A 19,181-nucleotide genomic window follows, 5' to 3' on the forward strand; every position below is an offset into this window, starting at 1 on the left:
TGAAAGCCTCAAACTTTTGACGGAAATGTTACGTCCCTTACCATACTGTGGTGGTATCTCCCAGCACGATGAGACAAAACCTATAAAACCCATTGCAAACGAGGCATTTGTAGCATCCAGTGGAGACATAATTATGGATTATAATGACTTATACTGTTTTTTTTACGCGTTGTGTTGTGTATCGCGCTGCGTAAACAAAACCATGCCTGGATTTGTGATTTGAGTAACGACAAACAACAAGCACTACTCTACACAGCTCAAAACTCGTGTTTGAATCATAGGTGGCAAATTGGTTGGAACTAGAGTTGTCACGGTACCAAAATTTCAGTAGTCGGTACCGATACCAGTGAAAATCCACGGTTCTCAGTACCAATTTCGGATCCCAAAGCAAAACACAATAATATGCTAATTTAAAAAAAAAAAATACTTTTTAGCACTAAAAATAAAACCAATGCCATTCTTTATACTTATTTACAATTGTGTTTAAAGTTTTTCTACCAGTAATATAATTATGAAAAACAGTAAACAAGTTTTCACCCAAATTTAATTTGTCTTTTAATTTATGAAATTTAAACACATTTTATTTTTGGTAAATAAAGGAGATTTGCTATTAAAATTAAAACATGGAAGAAATATTGTGATTTATTTCTTTAAAAAATAACGTTTTATAATTTTTTTTCAACAGTAGTAGCAGTATCACATACATTTTACTAAATAATAATAATATTTCTAGCACAATGCCTTTATGTAAAAATGAACTTTTAGGCCTAAAGAATGCACATTTGTCATTTTAACTGAACTTAAGACTGGTGGTGATGCTTAAGATATTTTTGGTCATTAAAAATGACCATTAAACCATTAAAGGGTTTCTGTAAAAAAAATAATAATAGATCATATTAATTATTATTAAAAGATAATAGTACTACTAATTCTACTATCATACTAATGTATATACAATGCACTATGAATTGATGAGCTGCTGGGTTCATGAATATTAATCACGTTGTCTGCTTTTGGTCAAACTGATTTGCTGAAATCAAAACCGGGACGGTACCAGATCAGCTCCGCCCACTACCAGAGAAACCGGTATGGCTTCTGCTTGTTTGAAAATGAATATGAATATTTCTAAATGAACTCCATTATTTTGACAGGAGAAGACAACAAAGAATTGTTTACATATAGCGTGTCGATTCAGGGTGGTAAGACTCTCGCTCTCTCTCTTTGCATGTGTGAGAAACAGCGCTATCAGTAAAGCGACGGTGAGTCGTGCGGTTCAGTCGATGTAGTAAACAAACTCGCACGTCTCTGCCATTCATTAATTCACACAGAGACGCACAGAACACAGATTCATATTTCAAACAACTTCTGCGGCTTAACATTTACAGATACTGGTCCATATGGAGATTTGATTTGATTAATTTGTTAACTTTGGCAAATTCCATGACTATCCATATTAAAATGTAAGTTTCATTTTCATGACTGGATTTTGAGATTCCGTTCTCCTTTTCTGCTTCGCGGAAATCATAGCGCTGAACCGGGTTTGAACGGACACTCGGTACTACTGGTACTTTTTTTTTAGTACCGACTTGGTACCGAAGTACCGGGTCTTTTGACAACACTAGTTGGAACGGCACAACTTCATAGAAACAGCCTTTGTGCCACAGACTCATTGTAGGCTACTGGTTCAGGAAACCGTCTTCATCTTATATAAAAAGCACTGCACACATCTGTATATTTGGGTTGAACTATTCTGGAACAGTGTTGTAAATAAAGCTTAACCACTGATTTCTAGTTGAGTCCTCTTTTGGAAGGCCAAAGAGTAGTTTCGCTTTCACAATGAAGTGCACAGCGTCTCCAGGATATGGCAGCGGTGGCAACAACGCGAGTAACAGTTACGCTGCCTTTCTTTTTCTGATTATTTGGGCGGCGTTATGGAAATCTTCCCCCATCATGACGTAGACTTGTGGGGGCGTGTTAGGAGGGCGTGATTGACTCTTTTATAAAGAGTCTCTTTGGATTTGAGACTTTTGTCTTTGCAGCTTTACAGATCTTCTTTATACCAAGAGCTTGTAATATAGCTTCTATTTTGCCCAAACCCCATGTACTAGTTTCTGGTTGATTAAAGCAAAGGCTGAAACTCATTCAATATTCTGGGCTTATTGGGTACAAGCACTCCAGGCTCTCAACACTGATTAATTGTTCCGCTGCTCCTATAAACCTTGACACACACATCCATGATAATCCACCTGAAATGCAGAAATATCTGACTGATTTTATTGTGTGTGTGTGTGTGTGTGTTAAAATAATAACCCCATGAATGTGCGCGATGACTCTTCCAATACCATAATAACTGATGAAAGTTGACATGCAATTAGATGGCTTGCTATCCTTTCCAATTCTGAGTTTTGTTTTGAATTATGTATGCAAAAAAAAAAAAACACGAATGGCACTGGCTACTATCGATACATCTCATTTGTCTGTGACCACTGTGGCCTAAAAGGCAAACAGGCTACAAATAAGGTGGCACTTTGAATGAAGGTTGAAAGGTCTACTTGTTTCAAGTGTTTACACTTCAATCACGGATTAAAAATACGTCTTTTGAAGCGAGATAATTTTACCTCATATTGGTGACCCGGTGTATTTATAAAGCAATGAGACTTGTGTTCAGTAACAGTTCAGACCTGTTGCATGAATTTTAATTCTGTTGAGTTACAGGTGTGATCAAATCAAATTTCAGAGTTAAAAATATGCTTTTTATAATTATAATAACAACTATAACTATTTGTTTATTTTGCAGGACTCTCTGGTAACCCTGCTGATTTGGAAAAGCGTCACGCAGCGTTTGGTAAAAACTTCATCCCCCCCAAGAAGCCCAAGACCTTTCTGCAATTGGTATGGGAGGCCCTGCAGGATGTCACCCTCATTATTCTGGAGGTGGCAGCCATTATTTCTCTCGGCCTGTCCTTCTATCACCCACAGGGGGAAGGCAACGACAGTAAGTAGTGGCTTTAAACAGAGTTTTTACAAAGTCATTTCAATATTGTTTAAATTATTTTTCCACTCTCAAACTACCCATTTGAAGCAAAGGCATTTTTGTACTGTCAAGAAAGCAGTCTAGTGCTTTTCATTTGAATTCCGACTTTATTAGTGACTCAACATTTTGGCATCTTATGTTTTAATAACGGCTTCATTTAGGACTTTTTTCAAAAGCACCGCTCTGAATGCCGTAGAATTAAAATTTGGCTGCGACTGCAGACTTTTCCTATTACCCATATGACTCAAACCAGAAGGATGACCTTAGACAGTCAAGTTCTCCAGGAGGAAATTAGGTCAATGAAGTGTAAATGTGTGATAAAAGATGTTTCTGGCAAGAGGAAACTTTCCAAAGAGGAGACTTTTTTTTTTTGTATGAAACTGTTTGAAGGTCAGGTTTAGTTTAGTGATTTTCTCTTGGTGTTTTTATGTAATTCCAGGCTGTGGCCAAGCATCTGGGGGTGTTGAGGATGAGGGCGAGGCCCAGGCAGGCTGGATCGAAGGTGCTGCCATCTTGTTCTCAGTCATTATCGTGGTGCTGGTGACCGCCTTCAACGATTGGAGTAAAGAAAAGCAGTTCCGTGGGCTGCAGAGCCGCATTGAGCAGGAACAGAAGTTCACCGTCATTCGCAAGGGTCAGGTTATCCAGATCCCAGTGGCTGAAATCGTTGTGGGAGATATTGCACAAATCAAATACGGTGAGAGTTCACATCTGAGAACAGAGGAAATACAGTGTAAACCTGTTGATTTATCTCCACAGTATGACGGAACTAGATGTGACACGTCACTGTATCCAGCGATCTCTTCCATATTTGAGTTTTATGAGTGCCGTGGCATTTAGACCCCCCTTCCCCAGAACCCTTTGCCTTTTTATTAAACCTAAGAGGCGAGTTCCTCATTGAATTCACCAGCGGTTTTGACGGATCATATGTGACTACCAGTCTTAACTGAGACACAAAGCATGGCTCATGACTCATGCTTACCGGCTTGCGTGAGTCACTGCGCCACTGCTCATGGTGCCTGCAACGTGGGCGACGCGTGGGGTGTCCAAGAGCCACAGGAGATATCTGTTGTCATGGTCGCCAAATCAGCCTCTGCTCCTCTCCTCTTTCCGAATTGCTGAATGCTTCTTTCTATTTCTCTGTCTCCAAGTCATCCCACAGTCATTCACCACCCCATGTTCTTTTCCATCAGGTGACCTTCTCCCAGCTGATGGTATCTTGATCCAGGGTAACGACCTGAAGATTGATGAAAGCTCTCTGACTGGGGAGTCTGATCAGGTCCGCAAATCTCTGGAGAAGGACCCCATGCTCCTTTCTGGTGAGAGAGATTGTCTTTTTCCCTTGGTTACATCCCCTTGTTAACTTCTGTTTTAGTGCGCAAAAAGAAGCCACAATCTCGGATTAAATATATATTCTTTTAAAAGTGACGACAACATTTTTAAAGCAAAAAAATTTAAATATACATAATTTTTAAGTTATTTCAAATAACTTTTTTGGACCCCACTTCATTGGTATAGACATGAGGGATTTACTTTTTTTATTTTTTTTTGAAGCCACTCAGCTGCTTTGCTTTTGTTTGAAGCATTGTTGTTTAGAAAGTAAGCAGTCATTTAGCACTTCCTTTCATCCAAAGCAACTTACAGTTTACTACAGAAACAATCCCCCCTAGAGCAGCTTTGGTGTTAAGTGCCTTGCTCAAGCACACAGACCTTATTTAGGTGTGACAATACTATTTCTGGGTCCAAGACTGCTTGATCTTAAATGGGAATTCTCTCTCGAAAGCTGTTGATGAGCACTATTGATTTATAGCACACCTTTATGCTTTAAAACTCATGTACAGTCTCTGGGCTCTTGGTATCCCAAACACCAATATCGTAATGAATCAGAAAAGATGAATCACTCTCTGCAAGCTGAGATTTCTCTCTCTACCTTGCTACTGTCTCATATATATATATATATATATGGCTAGAAAATACTAAACCACTCACTGAGTTTAATTGGCTTTATCTCTGACTTGGCTCAAAGAATTTTGAAAAATTGAACTTAATTGAAGCTGGCAATTGCAATTAATTTCGTTACTGTCAGTTTTTATGATAGTTATTGTTATGATATTAATTTGCTATCAAGAACAATGAAATTCCAATGATATGATGATGATGATGAGACTGTTGACTGGTGTCATCACGACCATTCCTACTGCTTTCTCTCAGGAACTCATGTGATGGAGGGATCTGGCCGAATGTTGGTCTCTGCTGTTGGTCTGAATTCTCAAACTGGAATCATTTTCACCCTCTTGGGCGCCGGCGGTGAGGATGAGGAGAAGAAGGTGAAGAAAGGTGAGAAATGAACATACTTACATTCTCATTTGGATAACTCCCTCTCTCTTTGAGTGAGTAAAGTCTACCTCTCTAGTTGGGAGGTTACCTACCATCAGACTGCCAAAGGTAAGAGCTGTTCACATGATTTGCTAAATTGTCTTCCTCCCCCAAAGCTCCCGCTGCTCTAAAATCCTCTTCCAAGGTTTAAATCTGACTTTTATTTGTGGAATGATCACAGTATGTCAGTGGAGACATACAGAGTCACTTTCCATGGTACTAACCCTTTTATCTTATATTGTTTTATCCATTTTTTTTCTGTTAGTTTAAGCTGAATTTGAGATAGTTTTTTCTAATTGGCTAAACATATATAAAAAAAAAAAAAATCATAAATGTTACATGCATAACACTGAAATGATCATGATAATTTGAACAGTAAAGCTTGTTGTATTATATCACTGCCAATTGTGTCTGCAGTATGTCCCTACTGCATGCACTGGCTCTCCTGGTCCTCCAGGGTATGTCCAAAAAAAGAAAAAACCCAAACATCTACCGTCAGCTCACCATGTCTTTCAAGTTTCTGTTTGTTGGATTACCACATAATTCAGCAGTCAGACTGGTCTAAATGGTTTCCTTTCTCACTACCTTAATAGCTAAAAGAGCAGCTCTAAAACTTTGAATATTTTTATATTCATTATTATAATGACAATTAAGTCATTGTCTTTTAGTTGGATAATTGCTGTAATTATCCCTTTCCCCTCTTGTTCAGAAGTATAGTTCTGTCGAATGCTTTTGCCAACGGAAATTGAGAGAACTGCCTTTTGGTTTTAGCCAAATCCTGTTGGCTTTATCATAGTTCATGATGGAAGCGAACAAAAATAGGACATTTTAAGAAACCGCTAAATTGTAAAGCGGTTTTGTCAGCTGTATGCCACAGTCAAAAACAATGACCGAGCCGTCAGTGTACCCTGCATAAAGCCCCTCCAGTCCTTGTCTTTTTCTATAGATGACACATCCAATCCCACGTATACTCATGTAATGTATTGTTACTTATCTAGTTTTTATTCTTTTGTTGTTGTGTTTTTTCTTTTCTTCTTCTGTCTTTGGTTTATTTACTTTGAGCCATGTTATATCAGCCCTCCGCCCTCTCTCTCTCGTTTTAAACAGGTAAAAAACAAGGACCCCCTGAAAATCGCAACAAAGGTAACCTTTCCCACTCCCTCTCCCCCTTCCCCTCCCCCCCTCCCCATTCAGCAGCAAGTCTCGGAGTCTCGTGTCAGTCCCACTCACTCACTTGCTCACTTTCTCTATGTCTTTCACGCTGTTGCTTACCCCTTCCTGCTGAGCCCGGGGGAGCTTCTCGCCTCGCTTTACCTATCAAAGGGTGCAACTCTCACCTGCTGGAAACGGCACTAAGCAGACAGAAGACTTTGCAATTCTGCAGCTCCTCTTTATACAGAGCTTGTCAGTCGATTTAATTAACACAATGAATCTAAAATTAATTTCTATTTTTTTTTTTTCTGAAATATTATTTGTTTTATTTTTATTTATTTTTTTTATTTTTTTTATTACTTATGTTTTCTTAGTGTAGTGCAGACAGTGTTCACTTCCTTTTTTTATATATGCCATAGTGAGAGATGCATTGCAACAATGAAAGAAAACGTTTTTAAGTCTAGGCAAGTCAAAGACTGTGACTACAGTAGCTGATGGTTGGACAGCTAGTCGACCATCCTACCCATCCCTATTATCTGCAATGTATTCTGCTCATACATTGTATTTCGGACATAACTTTAATATTAAATTTCCACCTTAAAAACTTCAAATGTCTTTTGATTAAAAGACTGGATTTGATAAACTCTGCATAAAACATTGTTTAATGTCATATGTGAATGTTTACATTGGCAACCTGAATGATTGCATATATATATATATATATATATATATATATATATATATATATATATATATATATATATATATATATATATATATATTATTTTTTTTTTTTTGTAGATACAAATTTTGACTAATGTGACATTAAGATGCCTCTCCTTTTCAGAAGGCAACTATCTCTCTGTGCTTGGCCGGGCCATCTGTGAACATTTGTACTGTGTTTCAGAGTCTGCCCACTCTGCCCTGGTTGACCCCAACAACCCCTCCCCAACCCCACCCCCTGTAGCGCTCAGGGACTGAGCATCTGCTCCAGACAGAGCTGCTCATTTTGTCTGCACAGATCTCCTTCCTTTTGCCCTTGGTCTCAAACACACAAGCTGGTATTGGTTTAACACTGAGTATGTGAAGGAAATGTCTTCCCCTAGTTAGTGTTAGCCAACAAGCTATTTTAGAAGATTTAATCATGCTCAGGTCTAGTTTTATGGTATTGTCATGTTTTCACACACTAATCGATTTTGGATGGATAAAATTAAGTATATATATATATATATATATATATTGTCCTTTTTACACTCTGAAATGCATAGCAAGAACAGTGTGTTGCGAACTGGGTCTCACTTTGACTTATTTATTGTTTATATGCATCCATGAGCTTTTGTACAGATGCACATTGCCCAGTACAATGTGTTCCTCGCTTCATAGATGTTTTATGATGTGAATGTAATGCTTAGGGGCGTGGCTTATGTGGGAGTTGCACCCTTGCAAAATGGACCGGCTGTGGATTGTTGTTGTTGTCTGTTCCTTTACTTTAGCTCTTTGTTTTCTTACTGTTGCTTCTTTCTAGGGTGTGGCTCAGGACTTCATGCTGTCTCGTACACTCTTCTCGTGGTCAAAATTTGACCTTTTCTTTCTCCTTTAACCTCTTTCTCTGGTACCGCACTCTATCTTTTGGGAGCGGAAAAATAAACCAGAATATCTCTGATCTTTTTTGTCTTCCTCTTGGTCCTTGTTTTTCTCGTGGTGGTTGTATTTCTGGCTGTTTGGACCGTTTTTTTCTGTTTTTAAGTTGATTGTAAATCTCTCTCTTGTTTGTCGTGCGTGCCTCTGTTCATGTTGTCAGTCAGACAGTCAGTCCGTCCATCAATCTCCGATTCATGTGTGGTCGTTCTGGTCAGCTCTGTCAGTTCTGGTCAGTTGTTTGTTGTGACTGGTGGTCAGGTAGGCTCTTGAACTGTTTCTCAAACTCCACTACTACAGAGTTTCAGCCTGTTGCACACCACGTTTGAGATGATACATAGGCTAACTGCAAAATGAAAACGACTTGGCCTCTTTGTATCTTTTAAAATGGAGACTTAATGGGAATTGGGGGTGAGGGATCAATGTCTATCCACAGCAAAGTGGCTGAATTGGATCTTCGACTCCATTAAGTTTCTATTTCAGTAAGAAATTGGGTAATATAATATGTCATTTAATCCTTGCAAGTAGCATAATTGAATTAAAACTATCAAAGTTCCCAACATTTCTTTTAACTAGCAGCTGGTTTGCCTTGATAATGTCTTTTTTCGATGAATGTTTAGTTCCCTTATGTCTATTTCAGTTTGGTGCAGTTAATTGTAGTACAATTTTGCACAAGTCCAGTAAGTTGTTTTAAAGTGAGTTGAACATCAACAGATGCAATCTCCCGAGCAGCAACCATAAGAGAAATAAAAGGCTAATTTAATTTAAACTAATCAGATAATAAAATAGAGAAGATATTTTCATTGCTATTTAAGGTTTACACACCTAATAGTTTATTTTATATTTAGAATGGTATTATAAAGGGGTAGCTCATTGTTCAGTGCCAATGGAAACATCTTGTGTGCTGTTTGGGTCTTATTTAATTCACCATGCCCACCTTAACCTGCCGAGGAATGGCTCTGTGAATTTAAAGTTTTCTCTTTAGCAGCCCAGATTCACTCAAGCAAAGTCTCACTAACATTAAACAAGTGCTTCTGATATGGTTCTTCTGTATAATTCTCTAGGAACCCACTGTATGACTTGCCCCTCTAGCTGTTACTGAACTGCCCATTCTCTCCCCTCTTCCCTTCTTCCCCCATTCCCCCTGCCTCTCATCTCCCTCCATTGTTCCCATAACCACTCCTTAAAAATCAACCTCCACAGCTAAGACCCAGGATGGCATTGCTTTGGAGATCCAACCACTGAAGAGCGAGGAAGGTGTGGAGTCAGAGGAGAAGGAGGAGAAAGAAGAAAAGGAGAAAAAGAAGGTCAACGTCACCAAGAAAGAAAAGTCGGTTCTTCAGAGCAAGCTGACCAGGCTAGCTGTTCAGATTGGAAAAGCAGGTTAGAAAACTGCACAACTGAGCATCATTGGTGCCCAATAAACTTGTATTCCACATACCATCTCTGTAATGGTTAAATATCACTTTCCCAAGAGTTTTTTATGCTTTGATTTTGTCGTTGATATTTTGTTGCTTTTAAAAGTATCAAAAGCAATGTTACAGTTTATAGTTTTGAGTCTGTTTTTCCCCTGTGAATTTGTTAGTCTGAAATAATTCTTTCTAATATATGAAATTTAATGACTTAAAAGGCCTCCAAGTTTACAGGTTTCAAATGATTTGTAGCTACATCAGATGACTGAAAACCGTGCAGTCTGAACTCGGCTTCAAAGTAGTCGGGTCACTGTTCTTTTCACACTGCATGACTATCTTGGCCAGCATTCAGTCACTGCTGTGTTCACACTGCACGATGGATCGGCGACAGAAGGTTTCACACTGCATGACTTTACAATAGGAAGAATCACCAACAGCTCTGGCTGGCATGCAAACTACGTTTCACAACCAAACACGCGTGATTTGACATGGAAACAAAGCGATATCACACGTGCAAGACCGAAGTTCTCACGTGAGACTGGGATTATTATTAAAAATGGTAGCCCGCAAGAAACTTGCAATACAAATTGCCTGTGCGCAGATTTGCAGCGAAAACAAGAAAAAGAAAAGAAGAATATGAAGGAGGAAATGTTTGGGGAAATGCGAGGATATTGTGGTTTATAACTCCTCCCCGAACTCCCCGCTGCTCTGTATCTTGCGCTCTCATTGGCTGTCGGTCATCGCCAATGTAGTTTTCAGTCAGAACACATTTCATACAGCATGATTTCTAATCGCCGACTGTTCCAGATATTTAGCATGCCAAATATCTCACGGGCGTCTGCGTCTCGTCGGCAAAATTCTCAGATCGCGTTCAAACTGCGTGATCGTCACTTGCGTGAATGAGCACCGATTTGCCTTTTGATTTCGGGCATTTGTCGCCGATTTGGCGAGCCAAAAACTGGGCTAAAATCGTGCAGTCTGAACTCTGCTGAAGATAACTGCCATATTTGCCATAGCAAACAAAGTGCAGCTTTAAAGCAAAATATTTATACTAATTAGCCATGTGTTCAAAAACACATTCATTTCTTTAGACGTCATTTCCGTGAATTAGTTATTTTGGTTCCCAAGGTTTGTTTTACTTACTGCTTAAAGAAACCGTGTCACCCAGAATGGAAACAGGCTTGTCCCTTTGGGCTGTGTTCCACCTAATTATCCTACTTCCTAGAGTTACCCAATCAAATAACATTCAGATGGACCACATCAGGACACTGCTGTTGCTGTTATAAACTCATGTCAGGAGTCTTTGTTTCCCTCTGTGCCATATTGGTTTTAAAACCCCCTCTCCTCTGGCAGGTCTCATCATGTCTGCGATGACCGTCATCATCCTCATCCTGTACTTTGTCATTCAAACGTTTGGCATTGAGGGCCGTGAGTGGACAGCAGAGTGCACTCCAATCTACATTCAATACTTTGTGAAGTTTTTAATTATTGGTGTGACCGTGCTTGTGGTAGCCGTGCCCGAGGGGCTGCCTCTAGCTGTCACTATCTCTCTGGCTTATTCCGTCAAGGTGAGAGCCTATGGGTTAGTTTGCCAACTCAAACCTGTAATTTGTTAATGTCTTGATGGTGTCCAGGTGGATATAAGTCAGTAAATGTCGCTTGATTCTTTACATTTGTGCTAATCTAATCTTTGCACACACTAAAGCACACTCCTTTCCCCAAGTATAACCACATTCATTTTGGTTTTCCTCAACAGAAAATGATGAAAGACAACAACCTAGTGAGGCACCTGGATGCCTGTGAGACCATGGGTAATGCCACAGCCATCTGCTCTGACAAAACTGGAACGCTGACTATGAATCGCATGACGGTGGTGCAGGCTTACATCGGTGACACACACTATAAAAGCATTCCTGAACCAGAGGCCATTAATCCAGAGACTCTAGAGCTACTGGTGAACAGCATCTCCATAAACTCAGCCTACACTACCAAGATCCTGGTAAGAATTAGCCGTACGCACATGAGATAGCGATGAATAAATGATTTGTTTAGTTATCTGTTTATTTATTAATTATAGGGTTGTCAAATTAGAATTTGATGTATCGTGAAGCAAGTTGTATTACTTGGTGGGTTGTCTTAAACGTGGTGCACACAAACACAGTGCCCATAGACATTATTCTGCATGTGTACATAGAGTAACGATTCTGAACCAGGGTTATTACCGTTAACTAAAACTACAGTAGTCAACATTTGAAGTGGATCAAAAAGGGGTTTTGTTTTGATTTCAGGACAGCTTTGATGAAAGGTTTTGATCCACTTCAAATGTTGACTACTGTACTTTGACAATATGTAATGTGTATTTTTTTACTTTTCTTACCTGTTATTTATGATTTGTCTTTCTTTCCCATAGCCTTCAGAGAAGGAGGGAGGTCTGCCAAGGCCTGTTGGTAATAAGACAGAGTGTGCCCTTCTTGGTCTGGTGTTGGACCTGAAGAGAGACTATCAGCCTATTAGAGATGAAGTTCCTGAGGAAAATCTTTATAAGGTTTACACGTTCAACTCCGCCCGAAAGAGCATGAGTACCGTACTAAAGAACACCAGTGGTCCCGGCTTCCGAATGTACAGCAAGGGCGCCTCTGAGATTGTCCTGCGCAAGTATGCTAAATGAATTCTCAAGCTCTTAAAGGGTTCTTATCATAAGAAATATAATTTTACTTAATCTGATGTCACAAACCTGAAGCATTAATGTGGGTTCCTCTTAAAGGTACATCAGCAAAAAAAAAACAAAAAAAAACAAGATTAATCGAGGTGAAGGGAATAAGTTAATAGAAAAAAAGAGATGATCCCCTTTTTCAATTTCTCCTCTGTTTTCTCATTTGTTGCATGCTTTAAAACAAAATGTAGTAATTGTAGTTTTGAGTGGTTATAAAAATCTTCTCTTTTCCGTCAGGTGTTCCTATATCCTTGATGCTTCAGGCCAGTCACGTGTCTTCAAGGCTAAAGATCGGGATGAGATGGTGCGGAAAGTGATCGAGCCAATGGCCTGTGACGGGTTAAGGACCATTTGCGTAGCCATGAGGGACTTCACAACAGAGCCAGACTGGGACAGCGAGGCTGACATTCTGAATGACCTGACCTGCATCTGTGTTGTGGGCATTGAAGACCCTGTTCGTCCTGAGGTGAGTGAAATTGTCCAATTTGTTCGTTGCTAATTGTCCATAGTGCTAAAATTACATGCTTCACATGGGCTGGAGATTTGTATACTTCAGACCTCCGTTCATAATGACACATGACAAGCATTAGGGGGTGGGGCAACCTGCCGCATTTCGTGTAATGAAATTGTATTGACCGTGATTATCATGTGATGATGATGGATTATTTGCAGAGTGTCAAGCACTTTGTGAAAGGGTGGACTGGAATAGCTTCATTGGTGAAAGGACAAACTGACCTAAATCCACTAAAGGTGGTAAAATAAGTACATGACAGGTGATTGTGCTGTTTTTGATTATGATGTTGGATCAGTACAGAATTGACGTCAGTTTCCCTCAAATCAGGTGGCGTATTTAATTATATAATTGAAAGCATAACTGATCTTTAGGTTCAAAATGATTCATGCAGGCTTTTTTGAGTGGTAAGATTAATTTTATCTCTGTTCCCTTCTACAGTGTGATTAAAGCCATCCCGTGTGTGTATATATATATGTGTGTGTGTGTGTGTGTGTGTGTGTGTGTGTGTGTGTGTGTGTGTATATATATGTATATATGTTTTTTTCTGTTTATAATTCGTTTAAGAATCATTATGAGTGGATCTAGGGGAATAAAAAGAATATCTGGTAAATTTTAAGCTGGGATTTTTAGGGAATTTACCATGAAAAACTTAAAAAGGTCAAGGAAATGTCTTTCCAGTTGCTTTGACCATAAAGATTTCATACTGTAGAAACTGATTTTTGTGATTTTATATTAGATTATATTTTAAAGATCTTATTGAGTAATCAAAAACCAACTGAAAAAGTCCTGGAAATGTTAATGGAAATTAATTGGTGTGTTGAAATATTGCTGCTTGCTGAATCAGTTGTCATCCTCTTTCCATTTACAATACAGTCAGAGACTCTGTTTTTAACCCAGTCTTAAATAGTCTTTCTGACTTTCATAGTTGCTTCTCTAACAATAACCTCACTTTGATCTGATAAAAAAGCCTAAGTCTTATGGTTTGAGTTGATGACTAGGGCAATATTATGTTATGGCATGATAGTGGCACTAGACCATTTACAGCTTTGAAATGAAGTCGTGGAGCCATGTGTGAGTAATAAGATGGGCTTGAATCTTTTTGTCCTACTGAAAATGATTCTTGCACTTATGATCAGAGCCATCTGTAGAGTAAGTTTATTTCTGTTGTCACAGGCAAGGCAAGAGTCAAGTCTTAATACACATACTACTGTTTTTTTGCATGCATCACTTGTGGAGTGTCTCTGTCCATGGAAACACTGGGAGGTTTTTAATTATCTATAAATAAATGAGCTTATTCATTCTAATTATGGGTATTTGCAAGACTGAGTGTGGATAATTGCATAGGACTCCAGCATACACACACAAAACCTCTGGATCCAGCCCCTTCATGTGTTAGGTCATCTCGGTACCCCTTACCGCTTAACACACACCACGAGCTGACAGGATGCCACACCAAGAGCGATTGTAATGTCCTCATCTCTCACTGATCTGAGGCCAGCAATGACACGGAGGAAGAAATTTGTCTTGCTTTTTAAATAATTTAATAAACAACTGCTCCTGGTGAGCATTAAACTATACACTACAAGAATTCGATCAAAATCGATTGTTCGTGAATCAGACTACACTAGTCATGCATTTTTTTTTTTTTTTCACCAAGTTAAGATGAAGTGAAAAACATATCAAGATTCAGCACCATAGTTGGATATGGATTTGGTAGTGGCTGTTAGGCTGCTCAACATGCTTTTTATGAAGCCAAATAATGGTCCTTCTGTTTTTCCCATGTGTAGGTTCCTGATGCTATTTCTAAATGTCAGCGAGCAGGCATCACTGTCCGTATGGTCACCGGAGACAACATCAACACAGCCCGTGCCATTGCCACCAAATGTGGAATCCTGCTGCCTGGAGAGGACTTTATCTGCCTGGAGGGCAAAGACTTCAACCAGCAGATTCGCAATGACAGAGGAGAGGTAAAGAGCTACAGAGCTTTTCTGCAGATGTCTGAAGTCAACATGGAATGTGCTTATTTCAGCGTTGCCTTTATCTTTAGGTTGAACAAGAGCGTCTGGACAAGGTCTGGCCCAAATTGCGTGTTCTGGCTCGTTCCTCCCCAACAGACAAACACACTCTGGTTAAAGGTAAGATCTTTACCAATGGTTGGGTTAGCTTCTAGTCTGCTCTTCCACTGATAAACAAAGTGTTTGAAACCCCACTGGAGGGGAGCTGGTGTCTTCTAACATTGTTATGAGGCCTATGTCAAAAATCTTTTGGTTAGTTCTTGAGTTGTTGTCTTTTAGGCATCATTGATAGCACCGTTGGAGAGACAAGACAGGTGGTGGCTGTGACTGGAGATGGCACTAATGATGGGCCTGCCCTTAAAAAAGCAGATGTTGGCTTTGCTATGGTAAATCATGCCCCCCTCCCCCCTCCCCATTATCATACCACTGATGTTTTTCTTCCAAATACTGGTTTTATCCAAGCATATTGTGCATATATATATTTTTTTTTAGTGTTTTAGACCACTTGGTTTTGCTATTAAAATGACTGTTTTGTCTTTTTATTGCGAGAGACAGTTGCTGGATGAGTGTCTGGCTCGTTCGATGAGGTTTTGGCAGCCTGTGATATACTGTAGCATAAATTGCTTTATCCACAGAGGTTGCGAGCTAATCCCTGCCCAGTATCTCTTGCCCTGCACTGAGCCAGAATGCCTCAGGGCATCATCGCATCTTGCTGCACTAGCTGATAAGTGGTTGACCTCTGCTTGTTGCTCCACAACTCAAGCAAGGATATAATTAATGTGCTTTTATAAATGCATTTTATATGTAGTGAATTGTATATCGTATAAGTCTAAGAGTTTCTGTTTCAAAAGCAGTTGGTGGTGCATCTGTGCTAACTGCCGACTGAAGGACATTAGGTCAGGATGAGGGCTGGCATAGTAAATTATTACAGAGATAGACACCATGAAGCTGTCAAAAAATATGGTTTAATTTGGGTCATCAATTTACTGTTCTGTTTACACCCACACAACTGCCACTTTGGTCATTTCTCTGAAAATTAATTCAGCTTAAATGTCTTCATACAAAACAAATCCTAAGCCAAGAAAAGGCCCAGTTAATATTATTTAGTTTTTCTCTCTGTCAACTTTCATTTTAACAAGAACCATTCCACTCTCAAGAATGAACCTGCATCTGAAGTTATTCATGATGTGGACTGCTCTGATATTTATGAAGTTGCTTTCTTTGTCTTACAGGGTATTGCAGGTACAGATGTTGCAAAGGAGGCCTCTGACATCATTCTTACTGATGACAACTTCACCAGTATTGTCAAAGCTGTGATGTGGGGGCGTAATGTCTACGACAGTATCTCCAAGTTTCTGCAGTTTCAGTTGACTGTCAATGTAGTGGCCGTGATTGTTGCTTTCACTGGAGCATGCATCACACAGGTAAATTTACATCATTTGACTTAACTTCCTGGGACTCGGCATGTAGGTTTATGTTGTATTATAATTGTTTAGTGTTTTGAAATAAGAAGTATGAATCCTGAGGGGAGGATATTTAATAAAAATGTTCACATTTTGACAGTTTTGCTATTTCACATTCTGGTTTGGTCCTATGTAGAGCACATCCAGTAATTTATCAAATTCAAAATTCAGGCAAGATGCTACAGGTTAAAAAAATAAAAATACTTTGAATATGGTGTCCTCTAAGTTAAATATTCAGACTTCAGCATAAGTAGTCTTTGGAGAAATTACCACTACAGAAGACAAAAATAAATAGCTGGGTTTCAAGAGTATAAACACAAGAGTATTTGGTGGTTAAGCATGGCGTTGTGGGAGAGTTCATGTGCCATAATAACAGAACTCTACAAGCCAAGTATTTTATTGTGTATTTACAGAAACATTCTGAGGCCATTTAGTGCTGGTGCCAGGCTTTTGGATAATATGGGGCCGGCTAGACTTGTTGTGTCCCTGGCTAACTACATTAACTATGACAATACTGTAGTAATCTTTCTGTGGAGTCTCACTTCAGTTTGTTTTGTCTGCAGGACTCTCCACTTAAAGCTGTTCAGATGTTGTGGGTAAATCTGATAATGGACACACTGGCATCTCTGGCTCTGGCAACAGAACCCCCAACAGAAGCGCTCCTGCTGAGGAGACCTTATGGACGAGACAAACCACTCATTTCCAGGACTATGATGAAGAACATCTTGGGTCATGCGGTTTACCAACTTATTATCACATTTACTCTACTCTTTGCTGGTAAGAGGATTCTGAATTCATAAATAAAAACATTAACGTGACATACAGCCAGGTTTTGTGACCCATTCTCAGAATTTGTGCTCTGCATTTAATCCATCCAAAGTGCACACACAAGGCAGTGAACACACACACCGTGAACACACACCCGGAGCAGTGGGCAGCCATTTATGCTGCAGCGCCCGGGGAGCAGTTGGAGGTTCGGTGCCTTGCTCAAGGGTATTGGCGGCCCGAGACTCGAACCCACAACCTTTTCAAACTCTCTAACCACTAGGCCACAAGTCCCCCCTTCATGATGAAGTCCAAATGAATTTGGTTCAATAATAATTATTATTATTTGATTTTATGGCACTTTAAACTATAGTGAAAACCCATCAAACTTTGCATGTGGGAAGGGACTGTGGCTGATTGCATTTTGTGTATAGGATGTATGGTTGCTTAGCAACTAGTATTTATATTTGCAATATTCAAAGCATTAGAATTTACCTCAAGCACCCGAAGGTTTTACCATGAATTGTCAGTATTGGATATTTTAGAGAAAACCTTCAAAAACCTCGTCTCATCTCAAATGGATCTGAGGGTTTGTCTCTCTTGACATGACTTTTATACAATGCTTATTTGCAAAATTGATATATATACTATTTTAATAAAATATACATTTGAGTTTTTGTGAATCTAGAAGTAAAAATTTTAGACCATTATTGCAACTCCGTAGGCTCTGATGTTAAATGTTGTCCATGCCATAATTAAAGCTAAAAACTCACTGCCTTGCTTTCTGATTTTTTTTCCCCCTATTTTAATAGTTAAAGGTCTCCATCCCAACTCAAATTTTCACAGAGAAAACTTGACAGTTTTAGGCCAAATATCTGTAAATCCTAGTCTTTGCTCCCTGCAGTGCAATAGATCACATCAGAGACTACCTAAAGCATATAAAAGTGAAGAACCATGTTCCCATGTTGTACAACGGTTTAAAAAAAGTTGGGTAAGTTGGGATAAGGAACAGCTGTACAGAAGACCCCATTCAGCAGAGTTTGAATACTCTGTCTTAGTGGACATTAAACTTGTAGTTAAGCTTGTATTTATTGAGATCAGTGTTTCTCCTTACATGCAATACTATTACATTTTGAAATAGATATTAAACTTTCACATGATACCTTTACGGACACCATTTTTCTCTGCCCAAAGGTGAGAAGTTGTTCAATATTGATAGTGGCCGCAATGCTCCTCTGCACTCCCCGCCATCTGAACACTACACCATAATCTTCAACGTCTTCGTAATGATGCAGCTTTTCAATGAGATTAATGCCCGCAAGATCCACGGAGAAAGGAACGTGTTTGAGGGAATTTACAGGAACCCCATTTTCTGCAGCGTTGTTCTGGGAACCTTTGCTCTGCAGGTATAAAATTAAATCAAATTAAATGTAGCAAATATACATTACATAAAATTGTCATCTGTCACAATGTCTTTATGGAATACATGACACTATGATTTTTATAAAATGGGATAAGTTTTGGCTTGTTCAAAAGCTGTGAAAAGAAAATGTTTGTATGTGAAATTATGTCACTGGATGTCGACTGAATAGTTTATTAATGTGCTAAGTTTCTGCTTGGATAAGGATAGACACTTTTCCACAAATAGGCTACAAAGCTGGAATGAAGCCTTTTTATAAAAAAGTTTTTAAAAAATCCCCAACAAATGGTTATGTAAAGTTGCTGTTTGTCACCCTCAAGATACAGACATTTGATGCTTTATAGTGTAAGGTTGCATAACTGAACTGATAATTGTCTGAAAATCAATCTTTCTTTTTGTGTTCAAATTAGAACAATCCATTTTTACGTAACTGACATAGACAATGGAAACCATTATAACTAACTTGTTATGCTAGTCTGGGTAGTTTATGCAACCAGCCACTGATGTATTTAAAGCAAGATACTTTTCAATCAATGTTAATTTTATGTTAACTCCTCTAATGACCTTTAAATTCCTTAAATTGCCAATCATTTATCAGGCTGCTGTTGCTACTGTACTAAGTCTAATCCACCCAAAGCCATTTGTTGCAGCTATTTTCACTACAGCTACACTGTTTTAA

The 19,181-nt window shown here is 39.0% G+C and overlaps 1 protein-coding gene across 5 annotated transcripts in view; it reads left to right on the forward strand.

Moving 5' to 3' along the window:
* The window catches only part of LOC113111213 (plasma membrane calcium-transporting ATPase 2-like), a 78,951-nt gene that overhangs the window by 47,458 nt on the left and 12,312 nt on the right, over positions 1 to 19,181 (forward strand). For 3 of the 5 annotated variants that reach the window (XM_026275780.1, XM_026275775.1, XM_026275776.1), the window contains 16 exons: positions 2,798 to 2,995; positions 3,474 to 3,731; positions 4,228 to 4,353; positions 5,246 to 5,371; positions 6,518 to 6,553; positions 9,404 to 9,583; positions 10,966 to 11,180; positions 11,369 to 11,611; positions 12,023 to 12,267; positions 12,563 to 12,791; positions 14,627 to 14,806; positions 14,887 to 14,974; positions 15,134 to 15,240; positions 16,087 to 16,278; positions 16,881 to 17,094; positions 18,277 to 18,488. In XM_026275780.1, the coding sequence (XP_026131565.1) occupies positions 2,798 to 2,995; positions 3,474 to 3,731; positions 4,228 to 4,353; positions 5,246 to 5,371; positions 6,518 to 6,553; positions 9,404 to 9,583; positions 10,966 to 11,180; positions 11,369 to 11,611; positions 12,023 to 12,267; positions 12,563 to 12,791; positions 14,627 to 14,806; positions 14,887 to 14,974; positions 15,134 to 15,240; positions 16,087 to 16,278; positions 16,881 to 17,094; positions 18,277 to 18,488 (2,849 nt within the window). The remainder of the gene's footprint in view (positions 1 to 2,797; positions 2,996 to 3,473; positions 3,732 to 4,227; positions 4,354 to 5,245; positions 5,372 to 6,517; positions 6,554 to 9,403; positions 9,584 to 10,965; positions 11,181 to 11,368; positions 11,612 to 12,022; positions 12,268 to 12,562; positions 12,792 to 14,626; positions 14,807 to 14,886; positions 14,975 to 15,133; positions 15,241 to 16,086; positions 16,279 to 16,880; positions 17,095 to 18,276; positions 18,489 to 19,181) is intronic. The other 2 variants (XM_026275778.1, XM_026275777.1) reach the window with 1 other exon arrangement.

The sequence above is a fragment of the Carassius auratus genome, chromosome 11 (assembly GCF_003368295.1).
Source record: "Carassius auratus strain Wakin chromosome 11, ASM336829v1, whole genome shotgun sequence".
NCBI classification, from domain to species: Eukaryota; Metazoa; Chordata; class Actinopteri; order Cypriniformes; family Cyprinidae; genus Carassius; species Carassius auratus.